The sequence below is a fragment of the Nanorana parkeri genome, unplaced genomic scaffold, assembly GCF_000935625.1.
Source record: "Nanorana parkeri isolate BGI_ZX_2015 unplaced genomic scaffold, ASM93562v1 scaffold1922, whole genome shotgun sequence".
Lineage (NCBI taxonomy): Eukaryota > Metazoa > Chordata > Amphibia > Anura > Dicroglossidae > Nanorana > Nanorana parkeri.
Genome location: NW_017308190.1, coordinates 31,035 through 41,006, shown reverse-complemented (window position 1 = coordinate 41,006; position 9,972 = coordinate 31,035). Strand labels below are relative to the sequence as shown.

At 41.0% G+C, this 9,972-nt stretch overlaps 1 protein-coding gene across 1 annotated transcript in view; it reads left to right on the top strand.

The window, feature by feature from the left end:
- TTC12 (tetratricopeptide repeat domain 12) overlaps positions 1-9,972 on the top strand; it is a 101,115-nt gene that overhangs the window by 77,751 nt on the left and 13,392 nt on the right. Inside the window, exons 15-16 of the mRNA XM_018572060.1 lie at positions 2,112-2,216; positions 9,081-9,149. Of these exons, the coding sequence (XP_018427562.1) occupies positions 2,112-2,216; positions 9,081-9,149 (174 nt within the window). The remainder of the gene's footprint in view (positions 1-2,111; positions 2,217-9,080; positions 9,150-9,972) is intronic.

Below are 9,972 nucleotides of genomic sequence, written 5' to 3'. Positions count from 1 at the left end.
AACTCCTTCTGCACTTCGGGTTGGCCGAACATGCTGAGTATGTTCGGCCGACCCGAAGCCAGCCGAAGCCACCCTATGTACGGCTGATTTCAGGCTGGAATTAGCCGTACCAGCTTGAAGTGAATAGCCGAACAGCGTTCGGCTCATTTCGCTTCAGGTCGGTCGTTCACTCGGCTGCCTACGGCAGCTTAGTGAATAGACCCCATACAGTTTTTAGCCAGACCTTATTCCACAGATATTCAGGCACTCTCCAGTCTGTACGCATTCATCCAGTCCAGCATGGATCTTTCTCCCCCTCAGTCACTATCAAGTGCAGGCTAATTAATATAGAGGAGGTGTACCTGTTGGGGCAAGGCTTAACTCCTTCCTAGCCAGGGAAAGCTGCCCTTTTCAACCTCTCACTGACATACACAGAGTCGTATACCCTGTTTTTTTTTTTTGTAGGTAATCTAGAAAAAGGCTATATACTGGTGACTTTAAATGTACCCATTTAGTGGGGTCCCCCCTGCACTACATTTGTTAAATGCTCCTTTGACTGGGGAGAGGGATAAGTCCAAAAACCTTATTCCTCACTCCCCCAGGAAGCCAGCACTCTCTTTCACTGACCTATATCCTGGGCTGTGGACAGGATTTTTCCTGGGCCAGGTGGATTGGTCACTTAAGGATGAGGAAGCCTGCGGAAGTTAGGCTTTAAAGTTAATCTTTAGTCAAAACTAGATTGTTTTTCATTTTGTATAAAGTGGAGAAGGTTTAGAACCCCTGGAAAGTTTTTTGGGTTTTGTTTCCTGCTGTTTTTGTCCCCACACTTTCTGCCCAGAAGAGAAAACAGGATGCAACTGAAAATCTCTCCAAAGTAAGGGAAATACCATGTACAGTTTTCATTAGAATAAATGTCCCAAATGTGACAGTCATAAAGTAATGGATTAGTCATCTCTTGCTGTCCAGGGTGAATGTTCCCAATGAGGATGCTGAAAGCAGTAAAAACCTTATATGGGTTTTACGTCTTCCCCACTTTATCCAAAAGCAAAAAAAAAAGATTTTGGCTAGAGGTACACTTTAACTGTAACTGAATGTGCTGATTTCCTGACTTTACTGGTAAAGGAATCAGCATGTGAAGAAATAAATTAAAACTGAAGCTGACAAAACTGTAGCTCATAAGGTAAAGATTGGGGACATGTTATCTGTCAGCGAGACATGACTAAAAATGATTTTGTTAGGAAAGAGAACTAGAAAACCAAGAGATATCTACTTTGAAAAATTGTTTACTTTTGTTCTAAGACTTGTTAGCTGTTGTAACATACTGTATGTGCTAAAAAAAGGGACATGAACCTGTCTCGGTACTTCAGATTTTTATGAAGGCCGCTGCTTTCTCTCTGTTTTATTTTGTTAACATTTCATTCCAGGCACACAACACTGTACTTAAATGTCATGGTTTTGTTTCAGTGCTTTTTTTTTTTTTTACAAATGATACTACAGGTATCACAGCCATGTTAACCTTGAATATTAAGAGCACCGCTGAGCGTTTTCAGAGCATTTAGTTCCAAACTATATTTCTATAAATTAGCAATACCAGTCTTTACACTAACATAGAATGGAATGTTATACTTTGAATATGACAAGATCTGAAGACAGAAATCATGAACTGATTAGATGATCATTAGAAAAATGAAAATACACATTGTTCACTTTTTTATGCTTATATGCCTGTATCAGTATTTACTTAGTTTATCTGAAAGAGCTACAATAGACATTGTGGGGTTGATTTATTAAAGGAAACTCTGTTCTTCACTTTGCATGGGAATTTGCACTGTGCGTGCAAGGGAATTTTCCCTTAGCTTAGTAAGTGAGGTGAAGCTCTGGTGACTTCCATCATCCAATCATTTAAATGGAAAATTACTGGTTTTTATTTTTCCTTCCACATGATTGGGTATTCTTTGCAAACCACATGTTTTACCACATTCACTAAGCTAAGTGAAAGTTCCCTTGCAATGTTAAAAGCCTATTTGCATTCGTAAATCGACCCCACTATGTCTGCCATGTTAACCACACCATGTTATGGTAATATTTTGCTTCTAGTATTGATGATAAACATGTTCTATGTCATCTCTTAGGATGAGTGCTGCTCTTCAGCTGATGGAGGACAATACAATAGCATTTTAATTGCAATTCTTGGTCTCATGTTTAACTTGTCCTTGGAAGTGACCTCTGCAATAAAGGTGAGATAGGACTAGTGCTCTAAAAAAATATCCTTGGGCATTTAATGAGTGCCAAAGATTTGATTACCAGAACTGTCCACTATTTGGCTATAAAATCAAGGTATTAGAGTTTGCTGCAGGTTTGTGATAGGCTGATAGGCCACTGGTGCTCAATTCTTGATTTCATGTTTAACTTGTCCTTGGAAGTGAACTCTGTAAAAAGGAAAATGGTGCATGGGCATTTTCTGCTGCTGGATCATGACAAGCTTGGTGGGAAATGTGGCATCAGGAAGTGCTGAAGGTTTGATTGTCAGAACAGTCATCCCTCATGCTATAAAATCAAGGTATTAAGAGTTTTCTGCAGGTTTGACTGCAGTGGTTAACCACCATTGACTTAGGCCACTAAGTCAGTGGTGGTCAACTTTATTAATATAGGGGGCCTCAAGTGCAACACCACCAAAGACCCACACATATTATTCAGTGAAAGCAATGCTAAAGAAAGCTGTTTGGAGTTTAAACTACTATAGGTGATAAACATCACAGGCATGATACAAGCCACCCTACAGCAATTCATCCTCAAATTCAACAAGGAAGCATTTACACTTTCACTGCTGAAATGCAAGTGAAAGTGTAAACTTTAAGGATAAATTACTCAACAGTGCCTGCAGCTACAGAGGTTAGTGAAGGCCTGTTTTAAAGTCCAACTGAACTTCTAGTTTACATAAGCTAAATATATTCCAGGTGTACCAAAACAAAAGGTGTGCAAAGTCTTACGGGTTTTTCTTTAGAAAGCATCCATTGCTGTAGAAAAGCTTGCCCCACTACATGCTTCAGCTTTACATTCAGCAGGGAGCAGGAGCTTTGCTAATTGCAGAGCTTTACTGTAGGTCTCACTCAGCAGGGAGTGTGCTAGACCTCTGCAGAGAGGATACTGCTTCCACACAGAGAGCAAGAATCCTTCTCTGGGGCATGCTGGCAGAGAACAGGCCTTTCTACTATGTGGCTGCTTCCTAAACAAAACAAACTGCTCCATTTTATACACTTTTAATTTTTCTTCCACTGGAAAGTATAAATTGCAGTTTAAACTGAAAGCTAATTTTGGCTTTAAGGGCTATTTGCTGCTTGTAAAAAAAGTGTATATATTTGAATGTCCAAAGTCTGGAATATAAAAACCCTAAATCTATTTTTCAGTATTTTTGTCATTGTGCCTCACTGTTTTTCCTAAGGAAATATTTGTTGGGAATCTATTGCAATGATTTCAGTAGCAACATTCCTTTTGCAGGCTAACATTGCTAATCCACTGCTTTACAATTAGCAGCATTGTCATTCTGCCATGCCCTCCTTTAGTTGGGCAACCCAAAGGCAAACCTGCTGCAGTAATTAAAGCAGAGATAAACCCACCAGAAAACTGTTTCCTAAAAGAAAGCTCAGGTAAGTAACTGTAACGGGATCTCTCGTATACGCCGTTTTGGGCCGCGGGCCGGCCTCTCGATGCTGCGGCATGACGTCACTAAGAGACGCGGCCGCCGCTTGTGACTCCGCCCACATTATCAGTCCGAGCCCCTTAAAACAGCACGAGTTGCAATGCCTCGGCGTTCTAGTATTGTTAGCGTCGGGCCATTGCAACTCTCTAACGAACACCATTACAAGGACCTTCCCCCACCAGGACTGAACCTTGCAATCACTTCAGGAAGTACCTCGCTTATGCTGGATCTCCCTCCTGCCGGGTTCACCCGTCCATTTCTGGCACTTGATGTGCAGCTAACTGGGAACATCCAGTGGGGGTCTCCTCTTCCAATCGCAAGTAACCCTGCCTGATTCAATCTATCATTGAATGTGTCGTCTGGGGATTTGAAGTGACTGTGTATGTTATACTGCCATTCTAGTCTGCCTAACTGTATGTGGTGATATAGAGGTACTGCAGGACTTCAGCTCATATTCTGAATCCTTTCATAGTACATTAGTGGGTAACATAACTCCTGAACTAAAGTGATAAACAGTTCCACTCCCCTCTGTTCAGGTTACTTATCTTCCTAAAGTCTGAACTGCCTTAGGGTACCCATAGATTGGCATATGATGTATTAGAGGGTTCCACCATCACTCCAACCCATACAGAGTGTGAAATGAACCCTTGGGCTGAGCCAAATCTAAACCAGGTATTAACATACTCTCCGCAGCTGAGATCCCTCGGTATAAGCCGATCGTTACAGTAACAGTCAATAAATGTTAATTAATTCTTAATCAAACCAATGCTTTTTTCTGAAGTTTTGCTGCACATGCACAGAGTATACTACTGTATATTCAAGTCATGCCTCTGGTGTTAACTGTCACAGGTGTGAGTGTGCTTATGTCAGTTCTCCTCCAATCTTTCAAGCCTTCGAATGGCTGGTGTCATAGCTGGTCATATGTGCAGCACCATGGCAAATGCAGACCAAAATTGAGACTGAGATAGCACTGTTCTCAGCAAGTAAGAGGGTTTAGTTCTTCATTAAGTGTTGGTGGCCTACAACAGGAAGTTCTGCTACTAGTAGGATTTCCAGGTAAGAAACTTTGCAACAGTTTTACTAAAAATAATTTGCTTAAAGTGAATTCTGAACAAGCAGCAATAGCACTGTAAGGGTCCATTCACATCAGAGTATTGAGCTAAACATACAGTACTGTACATTTAAAGCACCCTATTGCACACCTAGCATGCAGTACTTGTTAGCCCCCTATGTGATAGCAATAAGGCTAGTGTAAAATTATAAAAAAGGGTTTAAATATAAAAAAGTAAAGTAACAAATAATAACATTTTAAAAAATGCAAAAAAAATGTTTAAAGTCCCCCACCCCCCACACATACATATGCAAACACGCGCTGGTGCGCCTACGTGTGAAAACGACAATTGTGCTACACATGTTACATATCGCTACGAATGTCGGAGTGAGAGCAATCATTCTAGAGCCATTAATCACTGTTAGCACTAAATTGATGAGCAGTAAAAGCGTTTAAAGTGTTCCCCATGGGAAATTTGGGGTATTGAAGTATATTGTGGCTTCGCGAGTGAATACAATTTTAAGGCTTGACATGTGTGGTCTCTATTTACCCATCATGACCCCACCTTTTATATTTTACCAAAAAAATGGTATTATGTTCTGTTTCTGTGCACTAAATTTTAATTTATCCTAAAAAATACCATGCGACATAAAACATTGCAACTAGCATTTTTTTATTCTACAGGGCCTCTGCTTTCAGAACATATATAGGGTTTAGGGGTTTGAAGCTGTTTTCTAGCCAAAAAAAATGATATGTTATCATGTGTGTGCAAATAGTAAGAAATTGCTCTGGACAGCAAGTGGTTAAGAAAACTGTATATAGTGAGACATGCTGCCAAACATGCTAAAACATAGATTTAGGGTTTACATACACTTTAAGCTCTTTTTTGGACAAGCTTCCAATGGGAACACTAGCAGAGCACTATAAGCATTATTATAATGACTAATTTCAGTTTTATAGCATCTCATGCTGCCAAGTGGAGGAGATCAGATATGGCAAAGCTCAGTAGACTCCTATAGGAATGGGGGCGAGGTAGCGGATACCAGAGACCATTTGTTTTTCTTAATTTGTTTGTAATAGAAAAAGAGACGTTAACATTTAATAAGCATGCAAGCATGTTAGAGAAACGATTCTTGTCCATATAAAAGAATAAAGTTAATGTATAAAATTTTTGTTTATTTATTTAATAAGGTTCATGTATGACACACCTTTTATGACACCTGCTGACACATTTTATAACGTACTATAAGTTTTTACACAAATATTTATTATATATACACTGTTTCACGATTGCTTGACACGGAGGTGACACCATATGATCCCTACCGTTATCTAATTTCCTGAAGGGCATTTAGCGCTGTACACTTCATTACACCAATGTATAAAAAAAGCATCAAAAGGGTAGTCAGAGCTTTTGTGTTAACAATAAAAATGAACTAGTTGATAGATGTGTAGCGGCATTCGGCTCGGCTGTTCTGCTCGGTCCCTCTGTGGGACCGAATAGAACAAAAAAATAGTTTAAAAAGTAGAAAAAAATAAATTATTGTGCGGAGCTAGCAGTGACATTTTCACCACAGGAATGCCTTGCCAGATTCCTATTGGCTATTTCAATTTGCAATAGCCAATAGCAAACTAGCATTGTATGCCCTCTGCTGCTGTCAATTACTAATTAGTAGGGACCTGATGGAGAACTGCAGCAGTGGGCGGGTGCAATAGCTAGTTTGCTATTGGCTATTGCAAATTGAAATAGCCAATAAGAATCTAGCAAGGCATTCCTGTGGTGAAAATGTTTTTATTTTTAATTCTGACGCCAGCCAACGGCTCCGTGTCAGAATAAAAAAGAAAAAGCAGTGTTTCTCTCCTGGGTGGCTGGGAGCGGGAGACTCCCGGAGCGCCCAGGAGAGTTAGGCTGTCTGGAGATCAGTGTCCCTGGTTAGCTGGTAACCAGGAACGCTGATCTCTCTGCAAGTGGCCGGAGCCAGCCGTAACATCACGGCTGGCTCCGCCCAGCTGTCAGAAGCAGGCTGTCGGCCGGCCAATGGCATATGCCTTCGGCTCGACTGAGCCCCCCGGCCGACTTCGGGAGCTGTACAGGCTATAGTGAACCAAAGGGGTCCTGGGGCCGAAGCTAGCCGAAGGATCGTCCGAAGCTACGGCTAGATCCTTCGGCTGCTCCGTGAATAGACCCCTCAGTCTGATATCAAACTGATACCATAAGCCATTCGACACAAGTCCAAAGCCCATTGATACAGGCCCTATTTAGGTGTTTTTTTAAGTAAAATAACTAAATATATAATTCAGCCGTTTGAATCTCAAGTAAGCCAACTATTCCTCTCTACTCCCACACAAAGTTTGTCATTGGAAAACTTTGCATATGGTACTTTTTTTTAATACTTTTTTTTAATATAAAAATCATTATAGATGCAATTTAGGGGCGATGAATTTTCACTTTGTAATATTTGAGCACAGTATGGTTGAAGCTGAACTCTCTTTCAGAATACGATGGAACTAAAGCAAATTAAATCCAATGCATTTCATTTCTAGAGAGATAAACAGTAGTTAAAATGCTATTGACCATGCATGGTATCATCATGAGGTATGCATGTTGGCATAAACAAATATCCTTGTAAAGCACGTGACACACTTCACGCGAAGTAGCACAGAGAGTCAGCACACAGACCTTCACATGCAGTGTGTCTTCTAATTTTCACTCCGGCACGTCAGCTTGTGAAAGCACGCATAGCTGAGCGTGCTGAGATGAAAAACTCCATCTTCAGCCAATCGGCTTACACATGTAAACCCGTGTGTCAGCATATGAAGTCTATTGAGTTGTTACGTGTGAGTCGATTGGCTGAAGATGCAGTCTTTCATCAGGCCGTGCTGCCGTCACACACTGCCTGTGAACATTTGTGCCTCGCAGCTTGCTTTGCTACGCACGAAATTACATGCAATGTGTCACGGACTTAAAAGAGAACTATGGGGTAGGTGTTTTTTCCCATAGTTCTCTTTAGGGTCATGGGAGGACATATACTAACCTCCTCCCGTGACCCAAAGCTCAGTATATAGTGGGCTATTGCCCGCAATATACTGAGAGTGCCGCAGCCGGGACGGATCTAAAGCGGGCTATTGCCCTCGATATACTGAGAGTGCTGCAGCCGAGATACTGTCGAGATCCACAGCTCCCGAACGTGGCCGAGCGGCTCAGTTGAGCCTTGGCTCGGCTGAGTCGTGCTGAAAGCCGAAGCTGGCCGAGCGGCCGGCCATTGGCCGACCGACAGCCTGCTACTGACAGCTGGGCGGGGGCCAGCCGTGATCTTACTGCTGGCTCCGGCCACTTGCAGAGAGATCAGCGTCGCTGGTTACCTGCTAACCAGGGATACTGATCTCCAAACAGCTAGCTCTCCCTGGCGCCCCGGGAGTCTCCTGCTCCCAGCCGCCAAGGAGAGAAACACTGCTGTTTCTTTTTTTTCTTTATTCTGACACGGAGCGATGTCAGAATAGAAAAAAAAAAAATTACCATTGAAATATATTGCTACATTACTATTGGCTATTTCAATTTGCAATAGCCAATAGTAAACTAGCATTGTACCCACCCTCTGCTGCAGTTTCTTTATCAGGTCCATTAGCAGAGGGTGCGGGTACAATGCAAGTTTACTATTGGCTATTGCAAATTGAAGTAGCCAATAGTAATGTAGCAATGTATTTCAATGGGAAAATTTAATTCGGCTATTCACTCACTGCTGTTCGGCATCTATAAGAATAGGCCGAACAGCAGTGAGTAGCCTGCCGGATGTTCGGCTCAGCCGATCCAGATGTTGGATCGGCTGAGTCGAACTCCTTCTGCACTTCGGGTCAGCCGAACATGCTGAGCATGTTCGGCCGACCCGAAGCCATGTGAAGCAATCCGATGTACGGCTGATTTCAGCCGATGTACGGCTGAAATCAGCCGTACCAGCCTGAAGTGAATAGCCGAACAGTGTTCGGCTCACTTCAGGTAGGTCATTCACTCGGCTGCCTACGGCAGCTTAGTGAATAGACCCCAATGTGTATCCCTGTTTTGCTATAAAGGCAGTATCATTCTCACTGTAACTTAGTATTGATGCCATGTTTGTACATTAAAAAGCTTTTACTGATGGACCTTCTTTTAAGGTAAAGTGTCTCTCATGGTGAATTAAACAAAGGAATAGTCAAAAATGTTGACTGCTCTTAACATACTTTTAACATTTGCATTGTATTTAAAATGTACTGACCTTTGTTAAATGAAACATTCTTGTACTTTCAGTCTACATACCAAACTCTTTATGATTTCCATCCTTTGTGTTGTATTTAAAAAATGTTCATATTTTTTAGGAGCGGGGCATTGCTATAAGCACACAATGTTTATCTCTACTTTGCTGTCAAGATGGAATTGTTCTCACTGTAAGTTACTACTTATGTCATATTCTTGCATTTAAAAATGCTTTTATTGATGGACCTTTTTTATGGCAAAGTGGCTGTCATGGACACTGAACAATGGAAAATTCAAAAATAGTGACTGTTCTGAACGTACTTATAAAAGATGTTTATATAGTTCTCTAAAAAGTATGGTATGTATGTATCCTTAATAGAAAAAGTGGTTCTTGGGCCATACTAGGTCAACAGTTAGTTCATTATAGTCAAGAAAACAAACTAAAAGCAAAGTGAATAGCAAAAGCATGTGGGAGAAGGGTTGGAGGCAGGTAGAGGAGCAATTTGTAAAACTCCCAACATTGGTGTGTTGCCAATAGTTCAATTTAACTACTTGCTTTGAAACACAAAATGTTTTTTTGATTTAAAGGAGCACATCTAAAAATAAGTAAGTAATGGTGTTTGATTTACTAAAGGCAAAAAGGCTCTTCACTTTCTAAGGAAATATTCACTTTGCAAGGGAATCTTTCCTTAGCTTAGAGAATGTGATGAAAATTCACCTTGCAAAGAATACTTGAAAAAATACTTTGAATATAGAAGAATAAAGGAAAAAAAATATTTTTGCTTGCGCATAATTGGATGATGGAAGTCAGCAGAGCTTCACTCCATTCGTTAAGTAAACATTCTCTTGCTAAGTGAAGATGTGTTTGAAAAGTGAAAAGCCTATTTGCCTTTAGTAAATCAACCCCACTGTGTCACAACACTAAGACCGTAACTATAATGGACTAAATGGGAAAAAATCATGGAATAAAGTCCATTGCTACTATTGACTAACATGAGCTTAGGGCCGGTCACA